The sequence below is a fragment of the Phlebotomus argentipes genome, unplaced genomic scaffold (genome assembly GCF_947086385.1).
Source record: "Phlebotomus argentipes unplaced genomic scaffold, Phlebotomus argentipes genome assembly contig_42, whole genome shotgun sequence".
NCBI lineage: Eukaryota > Metazoa > Arthropoda > Insecta > Diptera > Psychodidae > Phlebotomus > Phlebotomus argentipes.
The window spans coordinates 189,064-206,008 of record NW_026776171.1 but is presented as its reverse complement, the minus strand read 5'-3'; the positions used below and the strand labels follow the sequence as shown (position 1 = coordinate 206,008).

Genomic DNA, 16,945 nt, shown 5'->3' with positions numbered 1-16,945 from the left:
AAAAATCACTAATCATCAATATCAATTGTTTATTCAATTAACCACTTGTCTCACACTTCTCAATGCAACAATTGCACTTCATACGGGGCGCGAAGGTGTGAGAGAATAGGAGAAAAAAATGTTTTCCATTGAACAAAAAATCACACACACACACACGCGCGCGCGTGTGCATGCATGGGAAAAAATCCAACCCATCCAAGAGAGCGGAGGAGTCCAAATCATACCCATAATTCTGTTGTACATATATAGACTCCGCGACCGCGTCAATTCTGCGACTCCCTGAACTTCATCAGCAGATCAAAGCGTCGGTTGCTGCGCACCCCCTTCAGGATTGCGCTCTTCTTCTCACCCTGGTTGTCATGGCGCCCGGACTTGTGCATTGAACGCCATTTCTGCTGACGCTCCTCCACCGTCTTCAGGGGTCGCGAAGTTCCCACGTGTGCCGCTTTGCTCCCACCCTCCTGCAAGGGCACAATTTTCGCCACCTTCTTCGCCGCCCCTGGAGCAGCAATCGGCTCTGCTGGAAGAAAAAATAGAATGCAATTTAGAAAAATACTGCAAGATTTTCTCCACACAAATTGCTAACCATTCTTGCTTTGATTGTCTTCCTTCTTGTCCTCCTTCTTAGCTTCCTGCATCTCCACACTGGTGTTCTTCTTCACCGTGGACGTGTAAAGTGGCTTCCCATTGCTACCCAGCAAATTCTTCGCCCTCTCCAGCTTCCTCTTTGTGTAGTCATCCAAGTTCTCCATGTTACTGAATGATGCCGCATGAATCGCCCCGAAATTGGGCATCTTCCCCAGGATCAGCGATGACTGCCCACTCGCCTTCATTGGCGTCTTGCGCACGGACAACTGCAAAGCTCGCTTCCTGCCGGATTCCGTTTCGGTATTTGACATTGAACGCTTAACTCTCTTGGCCAATTTCTTGTCTCGCGCCTTGTGCGCCTCCCTCTCCAGCCTGATCTCCTCAATGTGCGGACGCATTCCGTCATCAATTTCATCCACCGTGATCTCCATGTTCGCAGGACTGTGGAAAGTCACGTGATTCATCTTCCTGCTCTCCACGTCGGTGGTGGAAAAGGAACGCTTGCGAATTGACTTCAGTGGCGACATAATCTTATTGTCCAGCAGGATTGAACTCTTCAGAGCACTCGAAGCAATGGCAGGAGCAAAGTTGACCATCTTCTGAGAAGTACTCGCGATATTCAGTCTCTTTGGAGTCTTCTTCAGGGGCGTCTTTATCGGCACTTCCTCTTCATCAGCGGAAAATGTCTCATTCAATGGGCGATCTGTGTTATCTTCAGTCAGCATGGGAGTGTCAGGAATGACAATAATACTCTTATTCTCCATCGTCTTCATGATATCCTTTCCCTCCATCGAGGAAGTATCATCAATAATCACGCACGACTCATCAGCCAACTTCTCTTCATTCTCCAGCTCTTCCGCCAAAACTTCCAAGGGAATAGACTTCAACTCGAGCTCCTCACAATTTTCCGGAAGCTCAACCAACTTCTCCGGCGCCTTGATCTCTTCTTGCTCCTTCAACACAGTCACTGTCACATCAACTGCAGCACTCTCATCATTCTCCTGATGAATTTCCTTCGCAACTTCATCTTCTGCTTCCAATTTGGCCTCCGGAACATTTATCTCTGCCTTTGTTGCATCTTCCGGGAAGAGATTCTTGCAAGATGACGAATTTTCATCTTCTGTCAACTGCTCATGAATCGAGCGCGAGCGAGTGATCCTCAAAGATCCACCTGAAGTCTGAATCTCATCCTTCTTCGTCGATCGAGTCTTCTTTGATGTGGATTTGGAAATAGATTTCACTTCTTCGCCGGATTTCTCTGGAGTCTTCTTGGGAGTGCCGTCTTTAAGGGCTTTCTTGGGTGTGTCTTTCTTTGCACTCTTCTTGGGTGTCTTCTTCGGAGACTTCTTAGGTGTTTCCTTCACAGCACTCTTCTTGGGAGTCTTCTTCGGGGTCTTTGCCGGTGTCTTTCGCGGTGTCTCTGCCGGCTTCGCTATGTCACCAGCTTTGCCCGTCCTCATGGTCACATTGTCCGGCAAATCTCTATTCATGAGCGACTTGGTAAGTCTGGTCATGCGTCTGGGAGTGGGATTCTCCAGAATGTTCTCTTTGTCGCGTGCATCCATCGCTGAAACGCTAAAAAGGGGAGTTTATTGCCGAACTTCAAGCGTTGCCTGATGAATTCGTCATATATTGCCCCAAGCTTACCTCGCAATTTTCACAGAAACTCCAAAATTATTCCGAAATTCTCCAACACAATCGTGTTTAGCTACTCTCTATTACAATTTCAGTATTACTCACTACTTCTGAGGCACTCTGGTTTCGCGCAAAATCCACAATTTCTTCCGTATTTTTCAGTCGCCCCAAACAAGTGCTGGTTCAAAAAGTACAATGGAAGTAACGGCATTCTGTGACGGCGGCGAAAAATTATTCCAGCGCTCGCAGCGCCTCTGCCGATGAGCATTGGGTAAAATCAGTTCTTTTTTGGTTCATTTGCGGTGCTAGACGTTGTTTTCTTTGTGAAGAAGTGTATTTTTCTCTGTGAAAAATGGAAAGTGATGATGGAAAAGCCCACAAAACTGATAATACAGAAACAGGTGAGTGTAACAGTTAATAAATTGTGCTAATTTCTCTTCGTGTTTCACCCACAATTCTGCTGCAAAAAGTTGGAAGACTTTAGAGGTTATGAAATGAATCATGTTTTGGATTTGTCGGCATCCGGAAAACTTTCATGTAATTATAATCTTTAGCATCTTTAGAATGATTTCAACAGATTTCTCTTCATCCCTAGATCTCGACGATCACTCATCGACTAGCAAAATGCGAAAACAGGAGTCACTGTTCAAGTTGAATTCTAAATACCAGAGTGAAGAGTTTGCGAAGAACTTCCTGACTGCCTGGTCACAGGATGTGTCTTACAAGGATGACAGTGGTGGGATTCACTTGAGGGATTATCCATTCAAGCTGTGCACTCTCCAGGATTTCACATCTGAGGGGAAATGTATTGAGAATTTGATGCATGAAATTGTGAATGAAGTCGAGTGGAAACGTCTTCACACGGATTTCCTGGAATTTCATCAATCCCCCGACTTATCATCAGTGATATCTGACTATCTCATGGAATTCCACAAGTACTTGGGGGAAGAGATCATGGCGTGGATGCAGAAGCTGACGGGAGAGAAATTGACACACATTTCCGCCTCTTGTTCGCTGTACAACACCGGAGATCGTCTTCTGATTCACAACGACTGCGTCTCGGACAGGAGGATTGCGTATGTCTTCTACTTGTCTCCGTGGGACTCAGCGAAGGTCTGGACAGAGTCAATGGGTGGTGCTCTGGAAGTGTTCAAGGAAGATTCGGAGAATTATCCGCACTTTCCGCCGGTGGAGAAAATTCTGCCGCGCAACAATCAATTTGTCTTCTTTCACGTCAACTCCAAAGCCTGGCATCAAGTTGGAGAGGTTCTCTCCTTTGATTATCCACGAGTGACCATCAATGGCTGGTTTCACGGTCCCGGAAAGAAGCATCCAATTGCCGAGAGTGCTTCCACTTGGGATGAAGGCATTCAGAATCCACCAATTGATCAGCCTTTTCGACTATCTGACTGGATTAAGGAGGAGTATCTGAAGAAAAAGACCAAAGTGACCATTCAGAATCACATTGAAGAGCAATCCCAAATATCTCTACAAGATTTTCTCGCTCTCGACAAATTGCAGTCGATTTTGGAGGAGTTGAAGAGTGATTTGCCGCACATTGTCTGGGAAAGAACATCTTCTGCTTGTGAGAGAAACTGTGAGAGTCTTAATCTTAAATCTCTGACTACAGTTTCTGGCATTACGAACAAATTGGTGGAATTTGTGCAGTCGAAAATCTTCTTCCATTTGCTCTATGAATACACAGAACTTGATTTGTCCGGCAAGAATGCCAAGACGCCAAAGTGTTTCCTGGAGATTCAGCGCTGGAAGCCCGAATGCTACACAATGCTGGTGAATTCCGCTGCAAAGAGTGCAAATGAGGAAGAAGGAGGCATTCTAGATGCCATTCTATATCTGAATGACTTTGCCGAAGCTGGAACTTACATCTATGTTGCTCAGGGCAAGAATGTCAATGCCATTGAAGAGGAGAGTGCGATGAGTGACGAAGAGGATGAGGATGTGGACGAAGGACCATTGATAATTCAGCCAAAGCGTGGAGCTCTCAATTTAGTCTACCGAAATGCCGATATGGCTCGATTTGGAGCTTATGTTAGCAAACATCTGCGATTGGGAGATGAATATGTTTACATTGTTGTTTGCAGTTACAAAGAATAATACGAAGTTTTCAAGGAGTTTTGTAAATTTTCCTTTTCTTGATTAGTCTTTCATCAATTCCTATTCACTTGTGATAATTGGATTTTCGATTTCTTTCCAGATAAGTACCAAATTTACGCTTCTGCTGTGTTCATCGTGGTGATCATTGGCATCGGCGTGCCGATGTGGTGGAAAACGACTGAAGTTTATCGAGTTTCTTTGCCATATGAAGGCATCAATGAACTGCATGACACGCCAATCAGACCAGTTTCCTCAATTTTCATCTACACCAAAGACATTTCGAGGGCAAATCTGTTGGTTGGAGAATTGCAAGGATACTTTCTGAACACTTGTAAGTTGCCAAATGGCACGCAATGTGATGAATGTTTTCCTAAAAGCTCTTTTTGTGTCTTTACAGCGCTTCTAACAGTAGACTTCAAGGCGATTTCACTGTCTGAGGATGAAGTTGCTGGTGTAAAAACTCCGGCCAGTCTTGAGAATAAGATCCTGCAGAGATATCCTGTGAAAGTGGGTGAATTCCTCTTTGCTGAGTGGTCTCAACTGAGTGAGAAGGAATCGATTGTCGTGACTGCAGACAGGACAGCATTTATTGCACCTGGAACGACTTCAACGAAAATTGCTCAGGTTCTGAAGACGTGGATATTCCAAGAGTTCAAGATCAAGAGCATCCTGAATAGCAGGAATAACAGTAAAGCGCTGAGGCACAAAACGGCCGCTCCTCAGTCGCACTATGACATCCTCATCACTATCATGAATCCACGTCCGGATCTGCAGAATGTGAAGTGGAATGTTCGCTATGCTGCCGAAAGTGAGTCACAATGTTAATGATAATAAAATATAGAGGATAAGATTGTAATTCACCTTTGCAATTTTGTCCAACAGATTATATTACTCCGTTTCTGAATGAGATCAGCGTCTTGTCGAACTTCACGCTGAAGACGCAGTGGAAATATCAAGTGCCTTTTCAGTACTCATCCAAGCAGATACACGACAACAGTACGCTGAAGAGGCACTTTGCACTGGACGAAGACTCGCTGCCGCACATTGTGACAGCCGTGGAGAAGAACATCGGTCACGAGATATCGAACAATCCCTGCTTCCAGCTGGTCGTCTATGTGCCGCCGTGCAGCAAGGCGCCAGTGTATATTTACAACAAGAAGCGCGAGCGAGCGACGCTGAACAACATCGATGCCTTCCTGTCGCCCAAGTGGGGCGGAATTGTGATTGCGAATCCGGCGGAGCGCGTCTGTGTGAAGTATATGGAGGATCAACAGAAGGTGGACGTTGTCATCAATTCCAATGAGATTTCCCTCACGCTGCTCTATTTGCTGCGCAAACTGACGGACATCGATGTCGATGTGAGTATGAATTTTCTCCATCTACAAATCCAAGTTAGACGCTAAAATTGAGGAAGAAACAAATGAAATTCAACTCTTCACGAACTGATAATGGCTCCGTTGGATGGAACCTTTCTTTGGGTGCATTCTCAAGCACTCCAGCAATCTATGGAGGATGTTCTGGAAAATGAAGAACATACGAATTGGGAGGATATCGTGAGAGAAGCTTGGGCAGAGATGCAAGAAGATTCTTTTCCTTTCGAAACTTCCAGTACGAACTTGTCAAGCAATACTATTATGAACACCTCTGCCATATCTTGGCATTCAAGCTCAGAATCACAAGATTCAAGATCAAATTCCTGTCTCATGGATGAATCTTCAATCTCTTCAGGCAATCATGCAGATGATGAAGAAGAGAATGTGTCGATGAACGTTGATGAGGAATACAAGCACATTTGGGAGGATGAAGAATTTATTGATGAAATTTTTGATTCAAATGAATCATTTTCTTAAAATTTCCTACATTCATTAATCAAATCAAAGCTACATTTTTTCATTGTGCTAAACAATCTCGGAAATTGTGGAAAGATTTGGAAGTAAGACGAAATTCAACTCACTCTGGAAGAAGGAAATACAATTGAATGGCGCCAAGAGATAACTTTTGGGTGGAGTATCGTGATGTGCGATCTCTTATGCTGGAGAATCTGGAGGAGAATGAGAGAGAGATGGAATGGGAGGACATCTTTTGGCAAGCCTGGGAAGAAAATCCTGCTCTGCTCGAATTTCTAGACATCAGCTCTTCATCAATCAATTCATCTTCATCGACAGACCAGACAGTGTCTTGTGATTCAGAATTTTCAAGGCTTTGTCCACACTATTTGTTGGAACACAGTGAATTTGAAGATTCTTGCTTGTCTGAGGAATCTTCATTCTATGGCTTTGCGCAAGATGATGAAGAAGTAGATGATGTGGATATGGACGTGGATGATGAGGAGGAGGGCGGCATTTTCCGTGTCGATTTGACGTTCAGTTACAACAATGAATCATAATTAATTAATAAGATATTGTTATTTATAAATCCCTTTTGTCTTTGATTTCTTCTCGCCAGATTCCCATAAGCGAGGCGACCATGACTGAGATCACCAGCATTTCTCCTCGCAAATGGGAAGTTGATGTGTACATGAGAAACAGCGCGATTCATCTCATCCAATCCTCCATCGTCACGCTCAGTTCCTTGACAAGTCTGCTCAAGGACATCAGCTACATTGTCATCAATGATGCCGTCGGTCAGGCCGTCGAGGACTCTTATCGCAATATCGTGAAAGCCTTGACGGCTCTCAAGGCCAACGATCTGCATTTGGCGGTGAATTTGGCGAAGAAAGCACATGAAGCCTCAGAAACGGCATTCTTCGATCCCAGTCTTCTGGCTCTGCTTTACTTTCCAGATGAGCAAAAGTGCGTGAAAAAATCATCTGTGAATTTCTGTGATTGAGAATCTTTTTTTTTCCTTCCAGATACGCCATCTACATTCCGTTGTTTTTGCCAGTCCTGATTCCCGTGCTGATGTCCATGAATGCCATCAGGAAGTCCTGGAGCAAAAGGCAAGCGTCAGAAGCTGAGAAATCAAAGACTGAGTGATGAAATAAAACCTCCTCGTGAGTTAGTTTACCACATCACAAAATTGTTTATTAGGGTAAAAGAGCAGCAAAAGAGAAACCCACAGAAGAAAAACAATCATTTATCTGGCTTCATTGTCCAGATTCGTTGCTGTTTGTGTCTTGCGTTGCATTGTCGTGTTCTTGCAAGATGTCATTACTCGGCTGCAGCGGGCCTGTTTATCCCTGGCGGGCGATAACTCGAGTTGCCGACGCGGCTGAAAGGGATCAAAATTTAGTCAATCGTTCACTTATTAGTCTGCACGTGATTACACTCTATTCGCCGCCGGAATGGCCCAGCTGAGCAGGGCTCCTCTCTTGGGCATTGTGCGCGGAAAGTAGAATTTGCTCGGATTGACAATGTCCTCAGGATCATCCTGTCCTTCTCTGTTCAGCATGAAATCTGCAATTTAACACCGATTTACAGCACAATTCGCAACTCACACCACATTTTACATACTCCTGTATTTGCTAGATCTCTTTCCGAGTCCTTCTGCATCGAACTCCTTGGCGAATTCTGTGTAAGTCGCGGCTGGAGTGCGATAGAAGTCTGAAAGAAGTGCTTTTAAGAGCCTTTTCCACGTCTTAACTTTGACTTTACATACAAATAACGCGTGCTATTCCATTTTCATCGTCACTGATTTCATTGAATTCATCATTTTTGCCACGGAGAAGATCTGCATGAAGATTATTTGACTTTTTGAGTGTGAAAATTCACTAAAGAAATTTCTTGTTTTTTTTTATCCTGACCTTTATACAAATTGAAACCATCCACACTGATTGCCGAGCCAAGGATAACACGTGGGAAGCAATAGAGGCAGAAGGCCAGAGACAAAACTAAAAGATAAGCCTTCGACAGTCCCATTTTCTAATCCTTCGGTCTAATCCTTTGCACGAATCACGAAGAACTGAAGAGTTTGTGTATAGCTGTTGGCCTTTTATACTCCTTTGCGCTGCATGTGACGCTGTCTCTGAGTGGGAAATGTGTTCTTTTTCCGTCCTACGCACTCTCTCGTGACATCCCGTCACATGCAGAAGGACGCACAGGAAGATCACATCTTATGTAAAATGCTAAGAGTGCAATTTGTTGCGCAATTATGCGCTTCTGAGGAAATCCACGTCATTGAGAAGTGAAAGAGAATTGCAGACAATGAAATGGAAATTAATTGATTTACAACTTCTGAAGAGCTTTTCCGCAATATTGAGTTATTTTTGTTACTCTTCTTGAATCTATGCAAAACCCACCAAGGCGTTAACTCGATTTCCTAGACAGAACGATAATAAGTAAATTTTAGTATTTCTTTAGTAAAAACAAAAACAATTTCAATAAACTATTATTTTCCCATTTAATAATGTCTAAAAAGACTTGAAATTATGTCCGAAAGGACTGGAAATGGATCAAGAATTCTCTTCACCACAAAGACGTTCAATTTTTGATTATATGGCATTTTTATTTAATAACTAAAAGTCGAGTATAAATACTTAAATAGAAGTGGTAAAAGTCTCAGTTCTTGCTGTTGACAATTGGTTGATAAATGCTGGCCCAGAAGAGGACAACATTCGTCGTGTCGTCCAAGATGATGGCCAAGTAGGGCTTGTCGACACGACAATTCCGTGCGGTTCCGTCATAATTGATATAGCCAGCTGATAAGGAGGCGAAAGTCGTTCCCTTCTCGTGCACATTGAACGTGGACTCTTGCACGACGTCACTGAGAACACTCCTCGAGTCGCTGGACACTTTGCTGAGGGCGAAGAAGTCCTCATGCGTCGAATTGTCCATGAATTTCGCCAGAGTGTCTTTGATGTGAATCTTTGACTTGAGCGACAACTTCGGCATCTTGATGTTCACCGTCTTGAGGGTCATTTTGGCTTTGTACATCAGGAATTTCTCGAGAGTCATTTGCGTGATGATTTCCCTGAGATTGTGCTTCTGCGGCGCCAGAATGTACATGGAAATGTTGTACTTTGACGAATTGTACGGCAATTGAATCATCTTGAAGTTCATCTGCGGCTCTTCCATGTACAGAATGTCCTGCTGACCCATCAAATACGTGGCATTTTGTATCTTTTCCGGTGTGCTGAAGAATTGCCCTTTGCGCGTGAGTTGATGCGAAAATGGCTCTTGCCAGTTGGCATTGAAGTACACAACATTGGCGAACAGTGCAATGGCGTTTGCAGACAGAGGAAAATCCTTTATCACGCTCTCAGTGGCATTCCTCACCCAGTCATTCACTATCTTCTGATTCTCCCTGTCGGTGGCACTGAGAAAGAGGAAGAAAAAGAGCAATTAATTACCATTAAATGAGGGATAAATTGCAGGAGCGCAAATTGAAAATTTAGCCTCAATATCGCTTCGAAATTTGTCAAATTCACCTCAAATACCAACTAAACCGTTCATAAAAGCCTTAAAATTGCTCTAGAATAATTATTTTGTGCATTTTTTAGCTCATTTCATTGGTTTTTATTGAAATTTTAACTGAAATATTGCGAGTTAGGAGAAAAAGTGAAAATATTACTTTCCATAAATTGATTTCTAAAGCTTTCAAGTGAAATTATTAAAAAAAATATGACAAATATTAAATTTATTCACTGTCTAAGAATATTTTAGGAAAATCTTGAAATTCTAGAATTAATCTGTTTATCAAAGAGGCCTTTTATGCGAAAGACTACAAATTTTAGGACAATTTTAAAAAAAAAATATAAATGTGCGGCGTAAATGATGAATAACTTGAATTCTTTCCAAAGAAAAATACCACAGACCACAGTAATAAATTCTTATAGAAATTAATAGAAACTGAACACGCAATTACACGGCTATTAAGAGAAAAAAGTGTCATAAAGTGTTATTGAAAGTTGCATATTGTGACGATATTTCTAATCATTCATCAGACAATTCACCGTGGGTTTTTCCAAAGACGTTAAACCTTTGTTTGCCCGCCAGTGAATAAATGCATCGATAAATATTCTTGATGTCATCTCGGGGAAATTTGCATAAGTAAACAAGTAAAGCACGGAATGCAAAAGCGCGTAAATTGTAGTTATTGTCCTGATTGTCTTACTTCTCGCGCAGGCTTATCAGTTCGGTGTTGTAGTGCTTCTGCAGCAATTCCCTGAACTCCTCCTGAATATTGATGTATTCTCGGTGGAAGAGTGCCGAATTGATATGAATTTGCAGTGAATCTTGATCGTCTTTGGCACTGCTGTAGGTCAGAAGAAGTCGCTCGTGGTGGTCAATAATGTCGGTCAGGTTTGTCTTGTTCCATCCCAAAAATTTGCCAATCGCCTCAGCGAGAACGGGATTCGCTCCGGCTGCGATTTGACCCAGCAAGAGGTTAAACCCGAGTGGAGAGAGAACGAGATTCTCCGTCGTGTCACTGGGAGACTTTTCCTGGTGCAGATTTCGCGTGAAATCGAAGAGGGACTCATCAATTGGCCTCGCATCTTCGGCACATGCGTGAAATTTCACGACACAAGCGACCAAAGTGACAATTTTAATGCACAGTTTCATGATTGTTCGCACTCTTTTTCCCAATCCCCAATTTATTACAGCACTTCAACAAGTGACTCAGCGCGATGATGTGAGCGCACGAGAGACACGTTTTACCACAGGAACGGGTTTTGCTGTACTGAACTCTCAGTCGCGCTCAAGTGAGACTTTTAATAAGACTTTTCATTCATGGATTCTTTCTGTGTGAGCGTGCAAGGGGGAATTGTTGCTTTTGGGAGGAAAACCAATTCGGCAAAAGATTGGCGCGCGTGTGGGGAATAAAATATACTTATCAATTTCGCTGCTTTCTCGCTAAATTGTCACCACTCTGGGAATTCCCATCTTTACTGTATATTTACTCCAGTTGTTCGGCTTGAACTACTTTTCGCCTCCATTTCAACAATATTTACAAAAGTGCTTCTTGGAAAACCGTTCGATAAGCACACGCGGCTGGGAAATGGTGGGAAAATCCACAATTTGAATGACCGTTGCGAAACGCCGCACGTAAATTGTCTCATCTTTCTCTGGAAGTACGTCAATTTTTCTGCCGAGATTCTGGGCTTTGGTTTGTTCACATCTTCTCGTCTTCTGTGGCATTATCAAAAGAAAAACACAAGTCTTCAGTAAAGAGAAAAAGGTAATGCAAAAAGCAGCGTGAAAGTAGCAGTTATAGGAAAGGGGAAATTTCCATGCTATAAAATGGCCGAATGGCGAATTGCACAGAACATTTTTCAGTGTTTCAGTTTAATGGTGTGTTTTGAAAATGAATTGGAATCATCAGGACGATCTCTTGATCAAGTGGCAGCATTTTCCCGTCATTACAAATGATTTCAGGGATGCATCTACTAAGGCTCAGCAAGGAACAGAGTGCAGTGATTTCATTGACGAGGATAATTCTGTAATGTTGATGAAAATTACCGGCGCTTTTGAGACACTGACATCACGCCAAGCGTCGCGAAGTGCTGGAGGAAAGTCTTCGGGGGGAAAGCTAAGAGGCCAGGAAGTCTTCATGAGGAGCAAGAACACAACAGGCAGCCCAGAAAGTTGCAAAGAAATGTATCTTCAGCTGAATCACCTGTGCGAGGACATGAAGACAAATCGTGATCGTCTGATGAGCGCCCCAAAGTCATCAGGCGTCAACGGAAGTGCAGATGAAATTGCCAAGAGTCACAAATCAGATGACAAACAGAGCGAAGTGTTGAAAGACATCGGAAAGGTATCAAAAGACAAGTCCATATTGTGTAATTTTCTCACTCATTTCATTTCTCACAGCTTTCCCAGGAAATTGTGCGAGTAATTCAAACCGAAGATCTGTGTCAGGAAGTGACGAGACAATCCAAGTCGGCGCTGATGGATAGGGAGCTCCTGGACAACCTCTTTCAGTTGGTTGTAGATCTAAACCTGAAGTAGAAATTGCTGATTTTCCCTCGACAATTGTCTCTTTCTCATCTCCAACTCCTGCACAACTAGACGCATCTTCCGGCACTTCATTCGCAGGAACTTCATCTTCAGCTCCAGCAGTTTCAGTGAGGAGCATCTGCAGCGGCAGTAGCTAGAGGATTTCCAGCGCTTCCGTCGTCTGGCCTTTTCCGGCGCCAACTGAATGATGTCTGTGTTCGCAGGCGTTTCATCCCGGTACACTTGCTCTGGCGACTCCACGATGTACTCCACGTACTGGCCAGTCTGCGGAGTCTCGCGCATGATCTCCAGTATTGAGGAGTTCTCAGAGCCAATCAGCTGGCCAGAAGGAAACTCGTACTGCTGCTCCATGTCAATTTCCGACTCTGCCGACGAGACCACAATTGATTCCTCCCTCTCGGGATCCACACACGTGATTGAGTCCTCCGAATCCTCGAAATCCTGGGTCGCCTTGCTCCGCAACGCTTCCTCCTGCATCCGCTGATACATGGGCGAGTGCTTGAGCAGAAATGCCTTCATATTGTTCATCGCGTCCGCCACTCTGGCCTGCGAATTCACTCTCTTGTCGTCCTTCCGGCGAGACGTGGCCGCCATGTTGAACAGATCCTTCTTCGTCAGCTCCTTCCCCGTCTTCAGCCGGATGTACTCGATGACAAAGACCCTCGTCACGTCCGTGGTGAGGAGCAGCAGCACCTCCTCCTTCATGTCCGGCGGCAGTTTCCTGTTCTGCGGCAGGGATTTGTTCAGTCTCTCCGACAGCTCGTGATTGTGGGCATTGCAGACGGAAATCACCTCCAGCTTCTGGCCACACTTCGAGGCGCGCAGCGTAATGTAGGCCGGACAGTCAGATCGCAGAGTCTGACAGCTCCTCTTCCCCTGGCCCCGCGGGGAGAACTTCTGGCCCCCGAAGACGCACGCCAGGCGCAGGGAGTAGTAAATGAGATTGCTCGAGATCGGCCGAGACGTCTTCCTGTGCGCCCCCTTCACAGTTCTCGTGTCCCGACGCCAGTACGTGACGAAGCTCTCCTTGCTGTGCGCCTCCAGGCGCTCCTCCAGCTCACTGTAGCTGCCGAAGGAGTCGCCCAGCTTGAAGGTGAACATCCCGGACGGGATAAACACTCGTTCGTGCTCAGACATTCGCGCACGCACTTGACAGCTCAACATAACCTCAATCCAAAGCGCGCAAGCAAAGAAAAAACTCCCGGACAGTAAAAGACAATTGTTATTCCTGGATCTCTTTATTAATCAAGATCTGCGCACATTTAAGCCGTCTTGGAAGCGGCGGCGAGCAATTTCTCCTCGCGAATACGATCCTTCTTCAGCGGTCCCATGAAGGCCGCCTTGTCGGCCGTGGTCTGGAAGCGACCGTGGCCCATCTTCGACGACGTGTCGATGAACTTGAGGTTGATCTTCTCCAGCGCCGACCTCTTCGAGTGCACCAGCAGCGACTTGCGCAGCGTCACGATGCGCTTCTTCGGCCCAATGCAGCACCCCTTGATCATCACGAAGTCATTGTTCACCTCGCCATAGTGCGGGAATCCGCCCATCGGCGTGATGGACTTGTCCGTCAAGTCGTACTCCGTCGAGGCGTTGTTCTTCACCAGCTGCAAAGACGAACATTACTTCTGTTAACCACTGATTCTCTGCACAAATGTCTCTATTGTGGATATTGATGGTTTCAGGCCTATCATTTGTCTTCACGCATGAATCCGATTATCATCTTTGGCTCTTGATGTATTGTCATCATTGAATCTAGAGGGAATTCAGTGCAAAGAATCCGTGCAAGAAGTGCTCACCTTGCCGTCCTTGGTGTGGATTCCAGCGCCGATGCGGTAGATCTTCTTGTTGATCTCCGTGCGATGATGGTAGCCCTTCTGACCAGCACGCGCCACGGTGAAGGACACGCGACTCGGATGCCAGGCGCCAATGCAAGCCACCTTGCGCAGACCCTTGTGCGTCTTGCGCGGCAGCTTCTTGGTGTGCCAACGGCTCGTGACACCCTTGAAGCCCTTGCCCTTCGTCACACCAATGCAGTCGATCATCTCGTCCTGGGCGAACACCTCGCTCACCGGCACCGGCTTCTCCAGATGCTCCTTCACCCACTTGATCTTGTCCTCGACGCTGCCGCCGTTCAGCTGGATCTCCATGATGTGCGCCTTCTTCTGGCGCTGCTTGATCAGCTTGATCTGCAAAAACACCAAGAAATATGTCACTTCCAAACTCTATTCAGGAACGATTCAAATGCAAGAATAGATGAGGAAATGTACGTGATATGGTTTGACGCCTTGATCATGGCCTGAGCGGCTTCAAAGGGCCTAAGGAATATATCAAGCACCGCCACCCGAAGGGCAGTTTGCTCTGCGACACTACGGCAAGATGCTGAATTGAGTGCCAGCACCGATCCGTATTTTAGATCCACCGGAGAAGTTTCTCCAGTCGATCAAGGATGTCACGCAACTTAACCACTAAATCCAGCTTCAAACTCACCTGCGAATGAGCGATGACGCGGATGACTTTGCAGTAGCGAGCCATCTTCTTGAAGTTATTCTCGATAGCCTTCTTGCCCAGATCATCGGCCCACTTGCGGGACGCCTTGGTGAAGGCCTTCTTCTTGCTCTTGTACCTTCAAAACGGGGGCGAAAGGAAAGCCGGAGTGGTTAGGAAAGAGATAAAAGAGTGAACCTCTTCAGTTGAGCGGAGGATCGAGCTCTTTCGCTGTGTTCGCCAAACTCTTACGTCCACCCGCGAAGGGATGACTTTTCAAGGGCATCACGCAGCCAGACACACTTTAAGCTCTCTCAAATTGATCCAAGAGCTGTTGACACTCATTAGTCTCAGAATGAAAAGGAGTGATTTTCGGGCATATTTACCAGTTCTTGTAGAAGCGACGGCGGCACTCCTCGGACAAGTGCTGCGCCCACACAGTGGACAGCGCGCGCATGCCGAAGGGAGTCTCAATGTAGCCCACGGCGCCCACAACAATCACCGGCGGAGTCTCCAGGACAGTCACGGCCTCCACAACTTCCTTCTTATTGATCTCTGAGGGGAAAAAGAACAGAAATCCACCGTTAAATGTGCTCCCAAAGAGAAGATGCTTGATTTGTGGCTTAAATCTTCAGTCCGCTCGTCGCTAAACGAATTAAGCATCACAGAGCATCAGGGGTTTGTACACAGGTGCATAAATATCATCACTTCAGAAGACATTTCTTTCAGGCAATGCAGCGACACTTACTGGATCCCGGACGATCAGCCTCGCGCACGATGTGCGTCATGCCGGCCTTGTAGCTGATGAAGCACGTCAGATGCACCGGCTTCGAAGCGTCGTCCTTGGGGAACGCCTTGACCTTGCCACGATGACGCGCAGAGCGCTTCTTGGGGTAGAATGCCATCGAGCCATGGCGAGGCGCTGAGAATTTCCGGTGAGACTGCAAGTGAGGTTATGTCAGTAAGATATCGTATTTTCCACATTTTCAATGGTATTTCTCCAATTTCCTGACACAGAACATTGAATCAAGTAATCACATTGCAATTGCAAAGAGAGAAATCAAGAGAAATAGTGAAAATTGAGGAGAAACTCTGAGAAAAATGTAGTTTAAATGCAAAGCCACGTGGTGACATTTTCTTTTCCCATTTTTCTCGCAAAATATCCCTTTTTTCACAATAATTCTATCACACAGTTGTTCTAAGTAACTTCAATAATGCGATAATTACTGAAAAACACCCGAATTTCACAATATATTTAGAGAAATTACCATTTTCCGTCGCAGACGAAATGCACTCCACGAAGAATGAGAATGGAAAGAACGACGATGTCAGCGCCGTCAAGTGGCTGAAACTCTGCGGCGCAGCCATTTTATAGTATGGAAGCCATAAAAATATCCCAACAATGCGCGCGCGCTGAGCTTTTCAAAAGAAAAAGTAAATGCAATTAGAATTCACAAATGGGCACAATACTTTATGAAGTCATTTTTATTCGTCAAATTTTACATAAATATTAAGAGCTGTCCTTTTCCTCTTCTCCTGAATGTTGAATTACAATAGTTTCTATGCATGTTGTTCCTTCTTTTACTCTGTCATCATCAATAAAAGGGACAAATATATAGTGGATAAATGCAAGCATATTTCTTAAATTCACCCTTCCTCATTGTGAAAAGAAAGAAAATAAAATTGTAAGAGAATACATTAAATATTATCAACATTCTTCTTATTTTCCTTTCATCAAACGCGCCTTTCCTTCGCAATGCCTTCAATCCTCAAAAAACAAATTTCTCTCTCTCTCTTTCTCTGCAAGTCATCAATGCTGGAAATTTTACCGATTCACACTCTTGATTTTCACAAGATGCAATTTTGGGAAAATTGTCAGCAATTTATACGTAAAAATGATTTTTTTAAACGTTTCCCTTCTCGTTTCATTTCAGTACTTTTTGTGCATCTTAAAAGCTGCTTCGCAGTTTTTCATTCCATCTTTTTCTTCCTTTGCGAGCAGGATTTGTGTGGGAAAACAAACAAATTATAAGCCTTGAATGGAAAAAAAATTGTGTTTCGTCCCTTTTCTGCATGAGTTTTGTTGTAATCTTCTAACTTTCTTTCCTAACGTCATTTCTATTTTTCATCATGATTCCATTTTTAATTAATGCAGAAATATAAAAAATATGTAAGTATTTTTCTTACTAAAAAATTATCACTTTTCCTTCCATCTCACTCACTCT

At 44.5% G+C, this 16,945-nt stretch overlaps 6 protein-coding genes across 9 annotated transcripts; 1 reads left to right on the top strand and 5 right to left on the bottom strand.

The window, feature by feature from the left end:
• Nucleotides 1–45: 45 nt before the first annotated feature.
• Nucleotides 46–2,414, bottom strand: LOC132257155 (muscle M-line assembly protein unc-89). Of its 2 annotated transcripts, none has more exons than XM_059753940.1 (3): nt 2,236–2,414; nt 587–2,163; nt 46–520 (listed from the first exon to the last, which is right to left on the bottom strand). In XM_059753940.1, exons 2-3 carry the CDS (start codon nt 2,151–2,153, stop codon nt 264–266), a joined length of 1,824 nt encoding a protein of 607 aa, XP_059609923.1. In that variant the 5' UTR covers nt 2,154–2,163; nt 2,236–2,414; the 3' UTR covers nt 46–263. The 2 variants fall into 2 exon arrangements, with proteins under 2 accessions (XP_059609923.1, XP_059609924.1); XM_059753941.1 differs by having other exon boundaries at nt 46–517.
• Nucleotides 2,415–2,507: 93 nt separating this feature from the next.
• On the top strand, nt 2,508–7,333 carry LOC132257207 (prolyl 3-hydroxylase sudestada1-like). 3 transcript variants are annotated; one of them, XM_059754018.1, is made up of 6 exons: nt 2,508–2,624; nt 4,439–4,669; nt 4,736–5,146; nt 5,221–5,696; nt 6,784–7,130; nt 7,190–7,333. In XM_059754018.1, exons 1-6 carry the CDS (start codon nt 2,576–2,578, stop codon nt 7,311–7,313), a joined length of 1,638 nt encoding a protein of 545 aa, XP_059610001.1. In that variant the 5' UTR covers nt 2,508–2,575; the 3' UTR covers nt 7,314–7,333. The 3 variants fall into 3 exon arrangements, with proteins under 3 accessions (XP_059610001.1, XP_059610002.1, XP_059610003.1); XM_059754019.1 differs by lacking the exons at nt 4,439–4,669; nt 4,736–5,146; nt 5,221–5,696; nt 6,784–7,130; nt 7,190–7,333 and adding an exon at nt 2,819–4,375; XM_059754020.1 differs by lacking the exons at nt 2,508–2,624; nt 4,439–4,669; nt 4,736–5,146; ... (1 more) ...; nt 6,784–7,130; nt 7,190–7,333 and adding exons at nt 2,669–2,760; nt 2,819–4,375.
• An 80-nt stretch (nt 7,334–7,413) lies between these two features.
• Nucleotides 7,414–8,237, bottom strand: LOC132257208 (uncharacterized). The gene is made up of 5 exons (XM_059754021.1): nt 8,081–8,237; nt 7,936–8,007; nt 7,791–7,880; nt 7,606–7,733; nt 7,414–7,548 (listed from the first exon to the last, which is right to left on the bottom strand). The coding sequence occupies exons 1-5, from the start codon at nt 8,193–8,195 to the stop codon at nt 7,414–7,416; spliced, it is 540 nt and encodes a 179-aa protein (XP_059610004.1). The 5' UTR covers nt 8,196–8,237.
• A 517-nt stretch (nt 8,238–8,754) lies between these two features.
• Nucleotides 8,755–11,111, bottom strand: LOC132257195 (serpin A3-1-like). Its single transcript, XM_059753994.1, has 2 exons — nt 10,390–11,111; nt 8,755–9,591 (listed from the first exon to the last, which is right to left on the bottom strand). Exons 1-2 carry the CDS (start codon nt 10,836–10,838, stop codon nt 8,835–8,837), a joined length of 1,206 nt encoding a protein of 401 aa, XP_059609977.1. The 5' UTR covers nt 10,839–11,111; the 3' UTR covers nt 8,755–8,834.
• A 917-nt stretch (nt 11,112–12,028) lies between these two features.
• Nucleotides 12,029–13,436, bottom strand: LOC132257196 (uncharacterized). The gene has a single exon (XM_059753995.1). The coding sequence runs from the start codon at nt 13,398–13,400 to the stop codon at nt 12,213–12,215; it is 1,188 nt and encodes a 395-aa protein (XP_059609978.1). The 5' UTR covers nt 13,401–13,436; the 3' UTR covers nt 12,029–12,212.
• A 19-nt stretch (nt 13,437–13,455) lies between these two features.
• LOC132257194 (large ribosomal subunit protein uL3) lies at nt 13,456–16,071 on the bottom strand. Its single transcript, XM_059753993.1, has 6 exons — nt 15,989–16,071; nt 15,469–15,661; nt 15,107–15,275; nt 14,724–14,859; nt 14,033–14,422; nt 13,456–13,840 (listed from the first exon to the last, which is right to left on the bottom strand). Exons 1-6 carry the CDS (start codon nt 15,989–15,991, stop codon nt 13,499–13,501), a joined length of 1,233 nt encoding a protein of 410 aa, XP_059609976.1. The 5' UTR covers nt 15,992–16,071; the 3' UTR covers nt 13,456–13,498.
• Nucleotides 16,072–16,945: the final 874 nt, after the last annotated feature.